We start from the raw sequence: 20,833 nt of genomic DNA, 5'->3' as shown, positions 1-20,833 counted from the left end.
GTAGCAAATTAAAAAATACTTTAGTATGTAATATCACTTACTACAGTATGTTTTCATGTGGCTAGAACTATAGAAATACAGTTTATAGATTTTAATTTATTTATATATTTTATTTTAGATTCTATAGCTTTTCTTCGGTTCAGTATTATTTTTAATGTTATTATTATTAAGTAACAACCATAGAAAGATCAAACCTACGCTGGAAAAAAATACAATATAATAATAATTATAATAATATATATAAATGTGTTTTTTTTCTGCTTTTTGTTCAAACTACTCATCTAAAATGAACTGAATCAACACAATTGTTGAGTGTTTTTGAGGACAACTTAATTGTTTTATATGTTCAATCCACTTAAATTTGTAAACACAATTAAGTTGTGTTGGGACAACATGAAGGGCTAGTGTGGAACCCAGCATTTTTACAGTGAAGGATAAATTTAGCATAAAAGCGAATTAAATAAAAACTGATACATAAAATAATATAAATAAAGGAGAATAAATAAAAACGAATCAAAGCGTTTGAATGGGGAGTTTTGAATGAGTGATGACACGCAGATGCGGGGTTTTGATTGGCCCGCGCAGTTGAAGGCGGAGCCTGGAGCCTGTCATTCAGAAGACGCTGGAGTTGTGTGGAGGAGCAGAGCTGCAGGTAAACGCCTGTTTGTCAACATCATTATCTAATGAGTAAATGAGCTGATTACTGGAGCTTCACTCTCATCCGACTCAATACAGCTGTGTATGTGTGAGCGAGAGAAATACACACTCCGTCTGACGAGCGCCGCGTTCCCACACCAGCAACTTCAGCAGTGTGTGTGTTTTATTTCCCTGCACCAGGATGAAGCCCAACAAAAGAGGTGAGGCGGGATGTTGTGCGTGACTGTCGTGCGTGTGTGTGTGTTTGAGAGTTAGTGTGTGTTTCAGTGTGTGTGTGTGAGCGCTGTCCATCTGCACGTCTGTGCTCGTGGCGTGATTTTTCAGTCTGAACGCGTGAGACGCAGATGTGCTTCTGGTTCTCATTTTCTTCACGCTGCTCGCTGTGCTTTACTGTCTGTTTTCTCACGTCTGTGCTGGTTCCTGAGGAGCATTCGACTTTCGAACGCGGATTCCTCTGATCTTTCTTTGACTCGCACGCGTTTGTTACATTGTATCATTGTGATCTGATGACGTCAGCGCGCGTCTGTTTGTTTGCTGAAGAGCGTTTTTTCGCGCGTCTTCACGGCCCCGTTTGTTTATTCGTGTCTGCCAGCACACTTTTCCGTGTCTGAACGATTTTACGGTTGAGTTTAAGCGTTTTCGGAAAGAGAAAGTTGCTTTGAGTGACGTTTAAGATGCTGCTGACGTCGAGGGTTATATAATTATCTTCACCTGATGGATTTTTTTTGTTCGTATGTGACCCTCGTGTTTGTTTGGGACTGCAAATGTAATTTTTAAATGTCTGCGTGGGATATGTAAATGAGCAAGGGGAAGTGACGTTGTCAAAGTGGAATTTATATAATAATTTTTGCTATGGTAGATGATTTAGTGTAGTTTCATGAATTTTTGCTTGCAAAGTTGTCTGTATTTAACATTTAACAACCTTTTAAAGTTGACTTCCAGCATTCATGAGAATCTTGTCATATATTTTGACATGTGTCTTGCACATGTACTACATTTCAAAATGTATATGTGAATAAAAACATGCTAATTACATAAATACAAAATCTTAAAATGGGATTTAAATAGCTTTTCACCCAAAATAACAATTTACTACTCCTCAATTGGTTCTAAACCTTTTGAGTTTCCTATTTTGAACACAAAAGGGAATATTTTGACAAATGTTGGAAACCATTGTGTAGACTCTTAGATGGGTAACATGGATATCACCAAATTAATCCAAAAGTAGTGTGTTATAGTTAACATTGTGTAGTCATAGATGGAAGCATTTAATATATCACAAGAGTAACTTAAATGTTATCCACAAGTATTTAGATTGTTACCATAAAGTGTAATCTTTTAGATGCTAACATTTAATATATCACAAGAGTAATCTAAATGTCATCTAAAAGTAGTCATAATATTTTTTTATAGCTCAGAAATCATCTAAATGTAAACCAAAAGAAGTCAGATAACGTTACCAATGTGTAATCTCTTAGATGGAGATTGAACCGGTAACCATTGACTTCCATAGTAGAGAGAATAAGTTTGGATGCTGATGGTTAGGTTTCCAACATTTTTCTAAGTTTATTTTGTTAAACAGAGGAAGAAGCTCCAAACTGGTTTGTAACATGATGAATGCAATGATGGGAATGTTTATTTTTGTGTGAACTGTCCCTTTAAATGGAAGTTGTCAACTCTAACGTTAGTTTATACTTTAAGAGCCTGGAACTGCAGTTTTCCTATTCTTTTGCAATAAATATGAAACTTGTTTGGTGCTTTTAGTGATTATGGAAGATGATTAAGTGTAGTTTTATGCATTTCTGCTTGTTAAACTGAATGTTTTAAAAGTAGTTTAACATTTTAACAACATTTAAGCATTCATGAGAACGTGTCATTAATTTTGACATTTCTTGCACATATATATATATTATATATTATATATATATATATACATATATTATGGTAGCATATGACCAAAGTAATCCAAAAGTAGTCCGATTACATTACCATAATGTGTTATCTCTTAGATGGCGACATTTAATGCAGTACAAAAGTAATCCAGGTGTAATCCAAAAGTAGTCAGTTTACATTACCATAATGTGTAATCTCTTTGATGGTAAGATTTATTATAGATTTATTATAGCGCAAATGTAATCTAAATGTATCTCAAAAGTAGTCAGATTACGTTGCCATGTGTAATCTCTTGGATGGAAACATTATAGAACAGAAGTAATCTGAATGTAATCCAAAAGTTGTCCAACTACTTTACCATAATGTGTAATCACTTAGATGGAGATGGAACCATTAACTTCCATACTTATTTTCCCTACTATGAATGTCGATGGTTATAGGTTTATAACATATTTTTCTAAATCTATTTTGTTAAACAGAAGAAAGAAACTCCAAATTGGTTTGTAGCAAGACGAGTGAATGATGGCATTTTTGTGTGAACTGTCCCTTTAAATGGAAGTTGTCTACTCAAAATTAGTTTGTTTATACTTTAAGAGGCTGGAACTTTTTCCAACTGCTGTTTCCTCTTACATTTACAATAAATCTGAAACGTTAGATTCTGCATGTAAAACTATCATGAACTTGTGTATTGCTACAAATGAAATGTGAAACAGTGAGACTGTAGCATGGATGTCCACACACACACACACACACTCTGCTTTGTTAAAGTGGCTTTCAGGAACTCCCACATTTTTAGCTTCTCTTTATGGCTTCAGGTTTCAGCAGGAGAAAGAAACTCTGAGCTGCTGGAGTGTGTCTGATTCATGTGTCTCTGAAACAGAGTTTGAGTATCACGTAAATGAAGCTGTGCTTTTCCCACAACCACCAAAACCATGTGTCTACCAAAAAAATGCAATATTCAGGACTGCAGTGTGACTTGAATAAAACCGTGCCTTCACATTCCTGCATTAGTTAAAGGAGATCTTGCACTAAGTACTGTTAACACTAATATATAAAGGGGTAGTTCACTCAAAAATGAAATGTGCTCAATTTTGTGACTCCAAACCTTTGAGTTTTTATTTTCTGCTGGACACAAGATATTTTGAAGAGAGCTGAAAACCACCGACATCCATAGTAGGAAAAGTCCTGGATGTTAATGGTTACAGGTTTTTGGTATTCCTCAAAATCTCTTAAAACAGAATACCTATCCTATTTACATGCGTTTTATTAATATATTACACTGTATTTGAGGCACTTGTACTGATTCTATTAGCCTTTTCTTTAACCCACTTGTTAATTTCAGGACTTGTTGTATACAAAAAGCAAAAACACCAATGTTTATGAATTATATCAAAATGTTTTTGTTACTGTGATTTGAAGCTGATGTTTTAGCATTGTTACAATTTGATTAAAAATAATAATATTTGAGGTGCTTGTTGAGTTTATTTGCTTGGTTTAATTCTTAGTCCAAAATATGAATGTTAAACGAATGCATTAAACTCTGACATAATTAAATTGGCTGTATTCTAAGTGAATATAATGTAATTGTAAGCTGAACTTTTGTCTTTAGTCTCACATCAGTTTTTGTTACTAAATTATTTTAATTTTGTTATTTTTCAGACAACGTAAACTTGAGATGAATAAGTTCAAATCAATGTTGAATGATACGTTTTAGGCTACATTAAGATTTTTTAACAGTTCAGTATGCCTACACAATGAAACTGAAAAAATAAATGAAAAAAAAAAATCTTTGATTAATTTGTGCTTACATTACAGTAACATGACTTAGAACAGCTTGTGTAACTTGTATTATTAAGTTAGAACATGAATAACTTGGTTTATTAAGTTACAATAAACTAAAAACAAATGTTGTCATAACTAGATTTCTTTTTACTATGCTCTCTCAAAAATACAGTACAATGTTGTACCAAAGAAGGTACAAACACTTGTCTCTGGGGCAGTACCTTATTATGGAACAGACATATGACAAAGAAACTTATGTGCATAATCTGCATATGCGGTTTGTACCTTTAAAGACATGTTTTGTACAATGGGAAACCAAATCTACCTTTTAGTTTTAAAACCTGCAGATACAACAGTGTACCTTCATCAGTGGTGCAAATCTAATCCATAAAGGCACCACTACAGTGACAAAACCCTTAGTACCTTTACCAAGTCAAATGTGTTTCTTCTGTTTGAAGAACTGTTTAAAGGCAATTTGCTTTATAAGCATTAAATGCATTTTCTAAACTATTTCAAAACAAAGTTTATTTTTGTCTAATTGCACCTTTTCCATTTACAATACATAATAAAAAATACTTAAACATAAATCAAAAGATCTATTTTTGCTAAACATTTCACAACACAAATGTTACAGTAACACATTCTCCCATCTACAATATAAAGCATTTTTTTTCCTCTCAAGTTTTCACACGTTTGTGTTTTTACACAGTTGTTTTTGTATTATAGAGCTTAATAATTATTGTTTGAGTTTCTTTAAACGCATGCTTTTATATGATGATTCATGTTTTAATATGAAAATGACTCATAAAATCACTTTGCCTTTCCAATCATATTTATTTTCATTGATAGATATTGTAATAAAGGAGTTGTCCAACACTTTTTTTTTTCTGAGAACAATTGTGTACCTTTTGTTTCAATTGTATACCATAGACGGCACAGATCAGTATCATAAGAGGTGTTTTCTCTACTATATATGGTACAACTTTTACAAAGGTACAAACCTGCTGCTTAAGGAGCATTATATGTACCACAGTATACCTTTTTATTGTGAGAATGTGTAACATCTTTCCAAAATGAGAGGAACAATAGAAATACATCACAAAATGTGATGCTAACAAATGATTACAAACTGAAATAGCTGCTTTCTACGTGAACACATAGTGTTATGTAATTTATCACTGTGATTAAAGGCTGAATTTTCAGCATATTACTCCAGTCTTGAGTTTTGCACGATGCTCTGATTTGCTGGTTCATTGTTAAAGAAACACTTCTGAATGTTTGCAAAGCCATGCTACTAAATTTTCTGTCCTTAAAAGATTTTGCTGTGTCACAGTATCCACATTTTCAGCATTGTCTGTGGCTGTATTCACATGGGTTTGCATGAGTTTAATGTGAATGTGGGCTTTGTTGGGTGTTAATGACGGTCAGATAATGCTTGATGATAATGTTCATTGTGAGGTTAAGACAGTAGATTGTGGTCCTGTTGGGGCTCAGAGCGGTGTGATTTCCCTGTGTGTGTGTGTGGAGGTGTGAATGCAGGAGATCCTCCGAGTCAACACTCAGTCTTTTGATGTGTAAATGCAGAGCAGTCAAACACAGCTCTCTGCAGGACACTTTTAAAGCACACACACACACACACACACACACACACACACACACACACACACACACACACACACACACACACACACACACATCGGGAGCATTCAGCCGGAAGACAACAGCTGATGCGCTGGTTCTTACTGGTCGCTGCTGGTTGTTGTTTGGCAGTCAAAACAACTCAAAGACTGTGTTGTTGACGTCAGGAATGATAAGAGTGCTGGCCAACCCTTCAGTGTCTTACAGTTCAGTTTACACCAATCATCCTAAAACCAGTGGTTTCACTAAATCTCTAAAATAAAGCAGATCAATTTCAATTCAATCCTCAAATTTATTTTGCATGAAGAAACCAGCTTATCTCAAACTCTGTGAATATCTAGGTTTTTCCTCATCAGTGTGCGGTGTTTAATCACCAAACACTCCCTGAATCACAGTAAAGGGTGTATTTTGGAATGATAAAAGTACCTGCATATGTTTTTAGCAAGACGGTCTTCATGAAAGGTAAAACAGAATCTGTCATACTTTCTGCACTTTGTACGTCAGCTGCACACAGTCTCCTGTTATGGGTTTAGGAGTGGAGTGAGGGAAATGCAAAATATGATTTGAACAGTATAAAATGAATGTAAACCTATGTAATGTCCCCACTTTTCACAAAAACAAATGTGTGTGTGTTGTATTATGTGCGAATCTGCTATAGGAGTTTTTGTGTAAAAATGATTTTAAAACTCAAAATTTGACCCGTGTGAAGTTTACAACCTTTAAAATAGATTTTTTCTAACGTTGGGGCCATTTTAGCTAGTAACCTAACTATACTGATAAAAAACCTGCCAAGTTTTTCTGCTGTTGGTGCTGTAGATGCAAGAGAGAGATTACACCCAACATAAAATACTTGTAAAACAGTGATGCATATCAATATCCAATGACTAAATATATTGCACAGGATATTTAAATGCATGTATATTGCAATATAAATCGACATATTGGAGTATAAATTTACATATACTCACCGGCCGCTTTATTAGGTACACCTTACTAGTATATGGTTGGCCCCCCTTTTGCCTTTTAGAACTGCCTTAATCCTTCATGGCAGAGATTCAACAAGTTACTGGAAATATTCCTCAGAGATTTTGCTGCTGTTGATTTGTTGGCTGCATATCTATGATGTGAATCTCCCGTTCCACCACATCCCAAAGGTGCTCTATTGGATTGATATCTGGTGACTGGCGAGGCCATTTGAGTACAGTGAACTTATTGTCATGTTTAAGAAACCAGTCTGAGATGATTGAGCTTTGACATGGTGTGTTATCCTGCTGGAAGTAGCCATCAGAAGATGGAGACACTGTGCTCATAAAGGAATGGACATGGTCAGCAGCAATACTCAGGTAGGCTGTGGCGTTGATGCTCAATTGGTACTAATGGACCCAAAAATGTGCCAAGAAAATCTCCCCCACACCATTACACCACCACCACCAGCCTGAACCACTGATACAATGCAGGATGGATCCATGCTTTCATGTTGTTGAGGCTAAATTCTGACCTGAGCGTCCGAATGTGTCAGCAGAAATGGAGACTCATCAGAGCAGCAACGTTTCTCCAATCTTCTATTGTTCACTTTAATAGTGATCACTTAAATCACCTTTCTTCCCCATTCTGTCTACATGCCTAAATGCATTGAGTTGCTGCCATGTGATTGGCTGATTAGAAACTTGCGTTAACGAGCAGTTGGACAAGTGTTCCTAATAAAGTGGCCGGTGAGAGTATATTACACAAGTTGCATATATTACCCGTATTGCACTTAATCCCTTTTGTGTTGTTGTTTTTGTTGTTGCTGTTTCTGTAAGTCCACTGATGTTGAGTCGTGTTCTTCTTAGTGTTTGAGGAGGATCATCACGGAGACACCGAGTTTTCTGCCATGTCTGACAGTGACCCGTGTGAAGACAGTGACGGATTCCCGCTCAATCTGTCCACCAGCGGCAGGAGAAGCGGCTCTTCTGCCAAACGCCGGCGGAGAGGAAACCTTCCCAAAGAGTCGGTTCAGGTTCTGAGAGACTGGCTGTACGAGCATCGCTTTAATGCCTATCCGTCAGAACAGGAGAAACTGAGCCTGTCCGGACAGACGCATCTCTCTGTCTCACAGGTACACACACTTTACACTTCTGCAGATTTTTGCATTACAGTGTGTTTCTGTTGAAGATGGCCTTAAGTGTTAAATATGGCAGAAACACAAAATTACTAGCATTAAACACCGAGGGAAAACCAGATAGTTCAACCTAATCTGTGATTTTATAACAAACACAACAATTAAGTGTGAAATTTCACAGTTCCAAACCATTTTTAAGTGTCCTAAATATAATTCTTTTGAAAATTGCCTTTATTTGTCTTCAGCATTATTGTAATGTACCAGTTGAAAATAAAAGATGAAATGAGATTTAGACCTAATTATTTTTTTCCTGTGCATTTTCAGTGAAATTATTTAGAGCTGCATTTATAAATCGTCTGCACCACAGGTGTCAAAGCCAGTTCCTGGAGGGTCGCAGCTCTGCACAGTTTAGTTCCAACCCTGCTAAAACACTTATGCCGCAGAACTACATGGAGTAAACAAAAACAAAGAAGATGGAAGTCAATGGGGCAAAAACCGCCAACAACAGAAAATTAGGGAGAAACAAATGAAAATTAATCAAAAACGATGTGTAAAAAAGGCGACATTATTTAACACGTCCAAGAATTTGATTAAAAGATTTTAAAAACCCAGTCCTCAATCCTTTCTATATTAATAATACCTAATTTTGTTTTTGTTTTGTTTTTCACCGATCCAGTGATGTCATTTATGAATTTGGCAATTAAATAGTTCATTTATGAATTTGGCAATTAAATAGTTAATGCTGTAATCTTCTAAATTTAGTAGTTTTACTCAGGACGAAGGTTGATTTAACAGATTTAATTAAAGGAATTATATATATATATATATATATATATATATATATATATATATATATATATATATATATATATATCTATATCTATATATCTATATATATATATATCTATATCTATATATCTATCTATATATATATATATATATATATATATATATATATATATATATATATATATATATATATATATATATATATCTATATCTGATGCATTTTTACAGCAGTTTAATTCAGTTGTCATCCTGAACATAAGCAAAGTCAATTTGAACTGTTCACAGGGTTCGTACGGGTGCTGGAAATCCTGGAAAATGCTTGATTTTTAATAAAATGTTTTCAAGGTTAGAAAAGTGCTTGGATTTTGGACAAAATGCTTGAATCTGCTTGAATTTGAAATTGCAGAGCTTGTATTTGCTACCGTCTTTGTTGCAAATGTGCCCAAAATTATCTATGCGAGCTCAAAATATATTTGGGAACATTTGTGCATAAAGAGTGCATAAAATTGCCGCCGTGCGAACAGTTTTCACTGCAAAATGTTCACTGCATGCGAGTATTTAGGCGACATTCATGCTGAAAAATGCCAAACGAAGCGCTCAGGAATGGTTTAAAACAGACATGTCAACTTGCTACTACACCCTAACAAAATCTGACTGTAAGTTCACTTTTTGAGATGGCAACTTTAGGTAGAAAGAGACCAAACTTAAAAATATACGTCATCCAATACTTGAGCTTTTTTTTTTTCACTATTTTTAAGTGAACTATACCAATAAATCTATGCTCCAAATTATTCACCAATTTAAGTTCAAATGTCATATTGATTTTTTTTTTTTTTTTTTAAATAGCACAATGAATTTAAATGTAAAGTACATACAGTGTATATAAAGGTAATTCACCATGGTTGTTAGGTGCTGGAAAAGCAAACAAATGCACGTTGAAAGTGCTTCAAGTGCTGGAATTTGAAGTCGGAAAAAGTGTAAGAACCCTGTCACTAGGGTTAAACATGAGAACTGTCCATGCAGTTACGCCTAAATTATAGTTTTCAGTATCGTAAGTTCTTAACATGAACATAAACGCATTGTAAATTCAAAATCAAATATGCAAACTGTCCTTAAATATTTCTCACCATTTCAGTATTTCCCATGCAGTTATAATGACACAATGAGAACGTTTTCAAGCTCAAAGATAAAACAACTAAAATGCTTGTATGATCAATCTTAGCACAAATTTGGCTTTTATTTATTACAATCATATGGCTTCAGAAGATGTGGGAAAAGTCGGGATAAATCACAGATTTGGTTTAATTATGTGGGTTTTCTGTGTTTAATGCTAATTATAACTTTTTTTTTGTATCATATTGGCACAAAAGGCTATCTTTATAACAGAAACACATTACTGTTATACAAAATCTGATCATATTTTTGCCTGATTGAGCCAAAGATCTGGATAGGTGTTTTATTTGTGCGTGTGTGACCTGCTCTCGATTTATGCGTTTGGCTCTGCTCTTCAGAGACTCTGACTTTCTCACAGAGAGCTTTGCGCTGTGTTTTGTCCTTGCTGGTGTTGTCAGAGCGCAGGAATGTGCTGCATGTTTCCTCTGCTCTGCATGAGAGGCAGCTGCATGTCTGAGTCTGACTGACACAGCATGCGCTTCACCGAGCCGCCAGCAGGGGGATCCACTGCACGAGTCAAATGATGCACGTTTGCATTTTATTCCAAACCAAAAGAATATATCACCATCAACATGATGCCTCGTCACATCAGACGTGATTTGTGGAGGATATGTACAGTAATTTAAAGGGGTAGTTCACCCAAATGCATTTACTTAGTGTTGCAGAATTATAAACTGTTATAAAACATTAATTCTGTTGGAGATGGTTAGAATAAACTTGCTTAAACATGAAAAGCAAAATCACCAAGCATATTATAAACTGGTTTTCAAGAGTTCACACTGAACTGATTATTGATTATAAAGCTTGTTTGGCATGCTGTCCCGGGATACAGACCTGTGCTCATAAGATCCTCGAGCACGGGGCTTCCACCTGTTTGCAAGGCGAGAGGGGAGTTTGAGCTCAGGTAGATTTCAAAAAGGTGGAGTAGGGGTGGATTTTTTTAAAACAAAAATGGCTTTTAAATGGAATTTAGGGTATTTTATAGTGTCTTAGGAATCGTCTGATTGGTGCATCATAAGTTGAATGATGCTGGGCCGGCTACAAGCAATCATAAGCATGTGATCTTCTCGAAATTAGTTTATAAATAAACTTCACTTATTTAACATATTGTAAATTAAACTTAAATATACAAATTGTCATGATGTATTAAGCTCCTAACTCTTAACTTTTTTTATTTTTAGATCTGTAACTGGTTCATAAACGCACGCCGGAGGCTCCTGCCAGACCTGCTCCGGAAAGACGGCAAAGATCCCACTCAGTTCACAATGTCACGACGCACCAGCAAACCTGACAGATCCGCCTCCCCAGAATGCCACACCCCTTTACCACGCCCTTCAGTCATTTGCCCCGCCCCCACACTGGATTTAAGACTGCTAGGCAATACTGCGACTGCAATTTTAGCAGGAGCCGGTTGCTTGCCATCATCCGGCAACCAAGATGGAAGTGTTCAGGCTCTGATGCAGCTGGACACGCGTGGTTTACTGAGAAGGGAGGGTTTAGCTGGATATCGGAGAGAAGATCAACATTTTACCACCATCCCATTGTCTAATACATCCGTCTCGAGTTTGAGTCCGATTGGAGTGCTCTTAAACACTCCTCCTCCAACTCCTCCAGACCTTTGTCCTCAAGATTTCAGCGATCTGAAGCTTCTGGTGGACGCAGCGCTACAGAGAGCCGAGCAAGAAAACAGCCAACAAAAAGAGCAAACCACAAAACCAAAGGAGAACTCAAGAGAACTCGTCCTGAGTGAGGACAGATCCATCTCAACACCTCCAAGGGATGAATCTGAATCTACGGCAGTGGAGAATGCAGTGTTACCGGTGTCTGTTCCTGTTATGAGCCACTCTTTCAGTGGTCTTCCTGTTGATCTGAGCACGGATAATATTATTGGGAAGAATCTTCCAGAATCGGTGGGATTTACGTCATCTGGGATGTGGAGCGTCCGGGGGTCTGCTCCGGGATCCAGTGCAGTTTCACACGCGTGGGTTTCACAGTATGTGCATAATACAGTCACAGAGGCGGTCAACTGACCAGGCCAGGAATGACGCTCTTTTTATTTTTATTTTTCGGACTTCTTGTTTTTTTTTTTTCTCTCGATACTCTTTTAGACTAAATGGAAAAACTTTGGGACGTGCCTCTCAAACCTGTCCTGATGATGGATCACTGTGGGAGTATATCCAATGGAGAAATGATTGTGAAATTTTCCTGAATGAGTCGTGATTCTGTGTTGAATCAGTTCTGAGTTTTGCCAACAGCTGGCGCTGTTTGCATTAGCCGTGTTTACACTGATTTAAGACATTTGCAAGTACATGTGACCATTTAAAATGCATAACTCAACCATATGCACAAGCACACTGCTTTGGGAGTGTCTGTGATTGGTTACATGCTAGCCTAGAGCGCAGTCAGCTGTTATACACTAGCCTAGAACTTCATCTGATGTTAAAAAAAACAAGCCTAGAGCACCATCTGATGTTAAACTAGCATACAGCGCCATCTGATAATAAAATGCTAGCTAAGAGCACCGGCTGATGTTAAAAAGCTAGCCTAAAGTGCCATCTAATGCTAAAAACTAGCATACAATGTCATCTGAAGTTACAATACTAACCTAGAGCGCCGTCTGATGTTATAAACCAAGCCGAGAGTGCCATGTGATCTTAACTAGCATACCGTGCCGTCTGATGCTAAAAAAAGTAGCCTAAAGCGCTGTCTGATGTTAAAAACTAGCATAGTGCTGTCTAACGTTAGAAAGCTAGCCAAGAGCGCCGTCTGATGGTAAAAAGCTAGCCTAGAACCCCGTCTGATGTTGAAAAGATGGCCATCTGATGTTAAAAACTAGCATACAGTGCTGTCTAATGTTAAATAGCTAGCCAAGAGTGCCTTTTGATCTGAAAAAGCTAGCTAAGAGCACCATCTGATGTTAAAAAAACTAACCTAGATTGCCGCCTGATGTTGAAAAGATGGCCATCTGATGCTAAAAACTAGCATAGAGCGCTGTCTGATGTTAAAAAGCTAGCCAAGAGCACTGTCTGATGTTAAAAAGCTAGTCTAGAGCGCCATCTGATGTTAAAAAGCTAGCCAAGAGCGCCATCTGATGTTGAAAAGATAGCCATCTGATGTTAAAAACTAGCATAGAGCGCTGTCTGATGTTAAAAAGCTAGCCAAGAGCACTGTCTGATGTTAAAAAGCTAGTCTAGAGCGCCATCTGATGTTAAAAAGCTAGCCAAGAGCGCCGTCTGATGTTGATAAGATGGCCATCTGATGTTAAAAACTAGCATACAGCGCTGTCTGATGTTAAAAAGCTAGCCAAGAGCACTGTCTGATGTTAAAAAGCTAGTCTAGAGCACCATCTGATGTTAAAAAGTTAGCCAAGAGCGCTGTCTGATGTTGATAAGATGGCCATCTGATGTTAAAAACTAGCATACAGCGCTGTCTGATGTTAAAAAGCTAGCCAAGAGCACTGCTGATGTTAAAAAGCTAGCCAAGAGTGCCTTCTGATCTTAAAAAGCTAGCTAAAAGCACCGTCTGATGTTTTAAAAAAACTAGCATACAGCGATGTCTGGTGTTTAAAAAGCTAGCCAAGAGCGTCATCTGTATTAAATGGCTAGCTAAGAGCACTATCTGATGTTATAAAACAAGCCTAGAATGCCATCTGATGCTAAAAACTAGCATACATCGCTGTTTGATGTTAAAAATTCTAGCCAAGAGCACCATCTAATGTTAAAAAGCTAGCCAATATGGCCATCTGATGTTACAAAACTAGCCTAGAGTGTCATCTGATGCTAAAAATTAGTAAACGGTGACGTGTGATGTTAAAATGTTAGCCAAGAGTGCCAACTGATGTTAAAAAGCTAGCTAAGAGCACCGTCTAATGTTAAAAAGCTAGCCAATATGGCTGTCTGATGTTACAATGCTAGCCTAGAGCGCCATCTGATGCTAAAAAAACTAGTCTAGAACATAAACTCTTGCAAAAAGCCACCCTATCTGCTATTAAAAACTAAGCTCAAAATCAATTCCAAAGAGAATAGCGACTCATTCAGAAAATCTCAATTGATTCATGAATCTTTTCTGTATTTGATTCATCATCTTCACAAGTCTAATGAGCGACGGATCTTGCTATGTATCCGCTTCGCCTTCAGCAGAGAAGTGAAGCTTCTCTCTGCTCTCGTCTGTATTTCAAAAGACATTTTAAAACTTTTTTTTTTTTAAAGCAAAACCTTTTAACTTTAAAACAAAACACTACATGAAATGTAAAGGGCATCCGTTGTGAATGCTCGTGAACAATAATAATCCAGCATTTCAGACTCTGGACGACAGGTAGACCTTCTGTCAGGTGCAAATATAACCAGCGACCTCCAAACTCCAGGAAACCTGCGCATCTCAGGTTTACCGACAACAGCCAAGAGATTTTCAGCTCATCGTGGCCTTGCAGTGCTCTTGCTAAATACTCTTATACACTCCAAAACGAACTAAATGTTGGGTTGATTTAACCCAACGTTGGGTCAAACATGGATGAACTCAATCTTTAGGATTTACTAACATTAACAAATGTATAAATGAATGTATTGTTCAAGTTTGTTAATGAAAAATGCATTAGCTCATGTTAACAGTGCACAGGTTTGGGGTTTTAATAATGCAATACAATTAACCATAGTTGTTCAACGTTTATTATATTAGTAAAAACATTATCATTGAAATGTAAACCCAATGTAACCCAACAGTTTGGTATTACCATATTTAACCCAACGTTGAGTATGAGGGATTACTAACATGAACAATACGTTCTGTTTTTCATTAATAAACATAAACAAATGCATTAGCTCATGTTACAGTGCATTTAGTTATGTTAACAAGCACAGGTTTGGGTTTTAATAATGCAATACAATAAACCATAGTTCAACATTTATTATGTTTAACATTATCATTGACTATCCCATATTATAAAGCAATACCGAAAGATGTAACCCAACAGTTTGGTATGTCCATATTTAACACAACGTTGAGTCCAATATGGATAACCTTAATCTTTGTTATTTTTGGGGGGTTTACTTGCATGAACTACTGCAATGAACTACATTAATAAATACTTTAATGAATGTATTGGTCGTGTTAGTAAATCCCACCCCAAAAATCCCAAAGATTGGCTTCATCCATATTTGACTCAATGTTGGGTTAAATGTGGACGTACCAAATTGTTGGGTTGAATTTCTTTCGGTAACTCTTTATAACATGGGTTAGTCAGTGATGTTTTTACTAACATATCGCAATAATAAATGCTGAACAACTATGGTTCATTGTATATTAAAATCTAAACCTGTGCTTGCTAACAATACTTAATGCACTGTTAACATGGACTACTGTATTTTTATTAACAAACATGAACAAATGCATACATGAATGTATGTTTCAGTAGCAAGTAAATCCCAAAGATTGAGGTTATCCATATTTAACTCAACGCTGGGTTGAATATAGACATAGCAAACTGTTGGGTTACATTTCTTTTGGTGACTCTTTATAATATGGGATAATCGATGATAATGCTTTTACTAACATATACAATGAACATAGTTGTTCAGCATTTATTATTGCATTATTAAAGCCCAAACCTGAGCTTGTTAACATTAATGCACTAATAACATGAGCAATACATTTATTAAAGCATTTATTGATGAAAAATGCAGCCGTTCATGTTAACGGTGCATTAGGTCATGTTAACAAGCACAGGTTTGGGCTTTTAATAATGCAATGAGTAAAAACATTATCATCGACTATCCCATATTATAAAGCCTAAACCTGTGCTTTTTAACAATACTTAATGCACCGTTAACATGAACTACTGTATTCATCAACAAATATGAATAAATGCTTTAATAAATGTATTGCTCATGTTAATAGTGCATTAATGTTAACAAGCACAGGTTTGGGCTTTAATAATGCAATAATAAATTGCTGAACAACTATGTTCATTGTATATGTTAGTATCATGTAACATTATCATTGACTTTCCTATATTATAAAGAGTTACCGAAAGAGATTAACCCAACGGTTTGGTATGTCTATATTTAACCCAGTGTTGAGTTAAATATGGACCTAAAAGTTGGGTTTAAAAGTTGAATCTAAATTAAATGGGAAAAAATAAACCCAAATTTGAGTCAAAATCAAGCTCCGCTCTTTAAATTATTATTATCATTACTTAATATTATTATTATTTTCAATTGAACTTGAATTACATTTATAACTCAATCACACTTCTAAACCTAACTTTGGGCTTGTCCATATTTGACCCATGATTAAGTTAAATCAAACGGCCCAGTGTTGTTTATAGTGCAGTAGCTCTTGCCTGTTAGCGTCAGTATATCCACTAGTGTTCTTCTAGTCGTCTATGCATGCTCTGCTTGTTTCTAGTGAATGTAAAGACCAGCACGCAGCTTTGAATGCTCACTCCAGCTGCATCGTGTGTTCTTGCAGATTGAAAACTCTTGTTCATTTCAACACTTTTGTAGGCTGAAAACTCTTGTAGATTCAACACTTTGCTCCTATTTAGCCTGAAAGCTGCTACTGAAGAAGCCCCTTTGTCCTGCTTCTGTACTGCAGGACAAAAAAAAAAAAAAAAGCTTTTATTAGGTGGTTTTTGTCTTGTTTTTAGTACAAATATCCAAACCAGGGGTGTCCAAACTCAATCCTGGTGGGCCGGTGTCCTGCATATTTTAGCTCCAACCCCAATTAAACACACCTGAACCAGCTAATCAAGCTCTTTCTAGGTATACTAGAAACTTCCAGGCAGGTGTGTTAAAGGAAGTTGGAGCATAACTATGCAGGACACCGGCCCTCCAGAACAGAGTTTGGACACCCCTGATCTAAACCTATTTAAATCAAGAAGCATTTTTGAGATGAGTACAAAATATTGACTTGTTTTAAGAAATGAGTCAAAATGAAGTGATTTTTCTTTTAAACAAGCTAAATCTGCCAATGGGGGAAGCAAAATCTTGTTTTTCCTTTTTTATATACAATTATTTGTCTTCCCCCATTGGCAGATAATTTAGCTTGTTTTAATGAAAAACTCGCTTCATTTTGACTAAATTCTTAAAACAAGTCAATATTAGTTGCTTGTCTAGAAAATGCTTCTTGATTTCAGAATGTTTAGAATAGAAACAAGACGAATAGTAAGTAAAAGAAGTGTTTTTCTGCAGTGTACACCCTCAGTGTTTCCCGCCAGCGTGTGTTTCTGTCATACTTTCTGCACTTTATACGTCAGAATCGTGTGTGTGTGTGTGTGTGTGTGTGTGTGTGTGTGTGTGTGTGTGTGTGTGTGTGTGTGTGTGTGTGTGTGTGTGTGTGTGTGTGTGTGTGTGTGTGTGTGTGTGTGTGTGTGTGTGTGTGTGTGTGTGTGTGTGTGTGTGTGTGTGTGTGTGTGTGTGTGTGTGTGTGTGTGTGTGTGTGTGTGTGTGTGTGTGTGTGTGTGTGTGTGTGTGTGTGTGTGTGTGTGTGTGTGTGTGTGTGTGTGTGTGTGTGTGTGTGTGTGTGTTCTGGGAATTGATTAGACTGCAGGGATCATCTCTCACGTCTGCTGTCTGTCTGAGAGGTCGTCTGAAAGGCAGAGCAGCCATCGATTTGCCTCAGTTCTCATGTAAGATGATCTTCACAGATGGAGCTTTATTTTTCCATTTAAGCTGGAATGATCATTATTCTGATGGTGGAGTAGATGATCAGCATTATTAACTGTCTAAATTAGCAGCTTTTTGTGATTCATTTATTTTTGCTCATCTTTTAATTGCATTATGTGCTCTTGATCATTATTACTGCAACTTTTAACCTTAAAGTTTTTTTAAAAAGTGACTTATGCATATTTTTAGCAGTTTGCGGTGCTGTATTGTCTGGATTGGTGTCATATTACACTACAAACACCTTATAATGAACCACCAGTGCATTTTACACACTTCTTTCTCTAGATATTACTATTTCTCATACAGTATATTATTTCAAGCTACTAAAATGTCAATAAAAGTCACTTTGTTAAACTCTAGTGCTGTCAGAGCAGAGATCAACATCCCATAATGTGATTCACAACCGCAAACAAACACTTGTTAATCACAAAATGCAATATATTTTTACAGCCATTTTTTTTTTTTATGCATTTTTATTAATTTTGAGAGAAGTAATTAAAATACAGGCACTGAGACTTTATTTTTCTTTCTTAAAGGGACAGATCACTCAAAACTGAGCATTCATTTACTCGCCCTTTTCACAAACCTCTGAGTTTCGTTCTCTTGTTAAACAGAAAGCCATTTTGGAGAGGTTTTCATGGTCCCTCCATATTATTTGTTTCTCCTAGTATGGATGTCTTAATTTTATTTTAGCTAGCCTTTTAACATAAAATAAAATAACTCTTGAGATTTGTAATTTCTTTAAGAGTGCCCTGAATAAACCAAAAATAGACATTATAGACAACATTTCATTGATTAATCATTACCAGTTTCTAAAATCTATTTTAAATCAGCCACACACACACACACAAAAAACTAATAATAATAATAAATTTGAGGGAGAGAAAATTAGCTATATTTTTGGGTGAACTATCCCTTTAAATAATAGGTCTCAAACTCAGTTCCTGGAGGGCTGCAGCTCTGCACAGTTTTCCTCCAACCCTAATCAAACACACCTGATGCAAATAATCGAGCTGTCCAAAAGAGTCTTGAGCACCTTGATTAGTTGCATCAGGTGTGTTTGATTAGGCTCTGAGCAAAACAGTGCAGAGCTGCAGCCCTCCAGGAACTGAGTTTGAGACTTATGCTGCATTTCACATAGAGTTTAGATCAGGGGTGTCCAAACTCGGTTCTGGAGGGCCGGTGTCCTGCAATGTTTAACTCCAACTTCCTTTAACACACCTGCCTGGAAGTTTAAAGTATACATGTCAAGAGCTTGATTAGCTGGTTCAGGTGTGTTTAATTGGGGTTGGAACTAAAATATGCAGGACTGAGTTTGTGCACCCCTGCTCTAGATAGAGATGAATTTCCTCTGATGATCTGTGAATGTATTTCCAGAACTTACTAATAATAAGTAGGAACGAACCCAAGATGGCTTCCAGTGATGATCACAAGCAGTTTTGTTACTCGGACACTGATTTTACGCTGGTGGTTTCCATTAAACTGTGAGATCGTGCACAGATTAGTCTGTTATGGTAATGAATTTATCCTGAATTAGTCCTTTAATGAAGTGTTTTTAGTTCAGTCATTCACAAATGTGCCATAATTCTGCTGGGTTTGTATAACTGCGCTGCGTTCTGTGGTACTGTACACATTTCTCAATAGCTCTCAGGTTTGTTTATTGTAGTTTTTCCTCATTTCAGTGTTTCCTAATATTTCAAAGGGAGATTTTCATTCACTCTGGTATTCATTAAGGTGCTCCTATATTTTAGTCACGTCATGAGGCTTTAATAAACTGTACGAGTCTGGTTAGCCGTGATGGTACTGGAAGTAAATCTATATATTTTATTTTTCATATACTCTATTTTTCCACCTCATTCAGAAAGACTGGTATTAATATTCCTGCAACGGTATTATTATTATTGAAAAATGAGTCTCATCGATGACAATGTGAAGCTTGTAGATATCGTTCAGGTTTTTGTTTGTGTTTTGTGTGTACATCTAATACATGTAGGCCTCTGATATACGACCAAATATGTGATGGATTTTAGTTTTTAAGATCATGTGTGTAACTGAGGATGGTAAAACTGGCTATTTGTGCCTTATATGCTTCCTTAGAGAAACCTTTGGATTAGTCTGTGCAATATCTGCCTTAAAGATTTTATTTGGTGTCCTTTTGTACAAATATTACAGAGAAATAAAAGCTTCGTTTTTCATTTGTTTGTATTGTGGAGTAATTGAATGCGATTTAATTCTTTCATGACTGAGTTTCTGTTCTGTCATTTGAAGGGTTTATATACATGATATATGCAGAATTTATCAAAATAATTTCAGATTTAAACTGTGTGTGTGTGTGCATGTGTGTTTGTGTGCGTTTGTGTATATATTTATGCACACACACACACACATACACACACGTACATACATACGTACGTACGTGTGTGTGTAATTAAAATTAAGAATTAAATTGTTTCAAATAGATGTATTTTTTTAATTACAGAAATATAATGAAATTGAAAAATAATTAAAATAAAGTAAAACTTTTAATTGAAACAAATGAAATTAAAACAATTTAAATACTTTAAGGTAATTAAATAAATCAAATGTATTAATTTAAAATAAAATGTAACTTAATTTTATTTTGAAAATATTTAAAAATTAATTTTAATTATAAATTAAAATAAAATTGTAAAAAAATGAAATTTAAAAAAATAAAATTGTAAATAAAATAAAAACATTTTAAAAGAAATATTTAAATAACCATAAATTATTTTAAACAAAAAATGTGAATTAAACTGAATACAAACACACACATACATAATTAATTTTTTAATTTAAAAATTAAAAAACTTTTAATAAAATTATTTAAATTTTAAAAATGTATTTAAATTAAAATAATAAATTTATTTAAAAATGTAATTAAAAAAATATTTAAAATAATAATTGAAATAAATTCTAATTTAAATGAAAAAATATATAACATATAATATATATATATAACATTTTAATTAAGAAAAATTGCAATCAATTAAAAAAATATATATATATTAAAAAAATAATAATTTACCTGTGACATTGTTAAACCAAATAGAGTAAAGTATAGAAATGACTACTATCATTGATCCCTGCATGCACAGAAATGATTTTAGACATGTTCATA

General features: G+C 35.5%; 1 protein-coding gene across 9 annotated transcripts; it reads left to right on the top strand.

The window, feature by feature from the left end:
• The first annotated feature begins 614 nt into the window (after window positions 1–614).
• tgif2 (TGFB-induced factor homeobox 2) lies at window positions 615–19,889 on the top strand. 9 transcript variants are annotated; one of them, XR_012407520.1, is made up of 6 exons: window positions 615–652; window positions 736–857; window positions 7,803–8,068; window positions 11,215–13,103; window positions 13,188–14,728; window positions 15,509–16,188. XR_012407520.1 is itself a non-coding variant. In XM_005168704.6 (4 exons), the coding sequence occupies exons 2-4, from the start codon at window positions 839–841 to the stop codon at window positions 12,061–12,063; spliced, it is 1,134 nt and encodes a 377-aa protein (XP_005168761.1). In that variant the 5' UTR covers window positions 615–652; window positions 736–838; the 3' UTR covers window positions 12,064–16,188. The 9 variants fall into 9 exon arrangements, 1 of the variants encoding a protein (XP_005168761.1); XR_012407515.1 differs by adding an exon at window positions 18,967–19,889 and having other exon boundaries at window positions 615–857; window positions 11,215–14,728; window positions 15,509–16,654; XR_012407517.1 differs by having other exon boundaries at window positions 13,188–16,188.
• The last annotated feature ends 944 nt before the right edge of the window (window positions 19,890–20,833 follow it).

Source organism: Danio rerio, chromosome 6, assembly GCF_049306965.1.
Source record: "Danio rerio strain Tuebingen ecotype United States chromosome 6, GRCz12tu, whole genome shotgun sequence".
NCBI classification, from domain to species: domain Eukaryota; kingdom Metazoa; phylum Chordata; class Actinopteri; order Cypriniformes; family Danionidae; genus Danio; species Danio rerio.
Note: the sequence above shows the minus strand (reverse complement) of the source record. Positions and strands in the feature narration are given on the sequence as shown.

What these genes read in the sequence shown, in the direction of transcription:
- tgif2 (XM_005168704.6), top strand. An exon ending in CGCATCTCTCTGTCTCACAG is followed by an intron (nt 8,069 to 11,214) that starts GTACACACACTT and finishes TTTTATTTTTAG; the next exon opens with ATCTGTAACTGGTTCATAAA.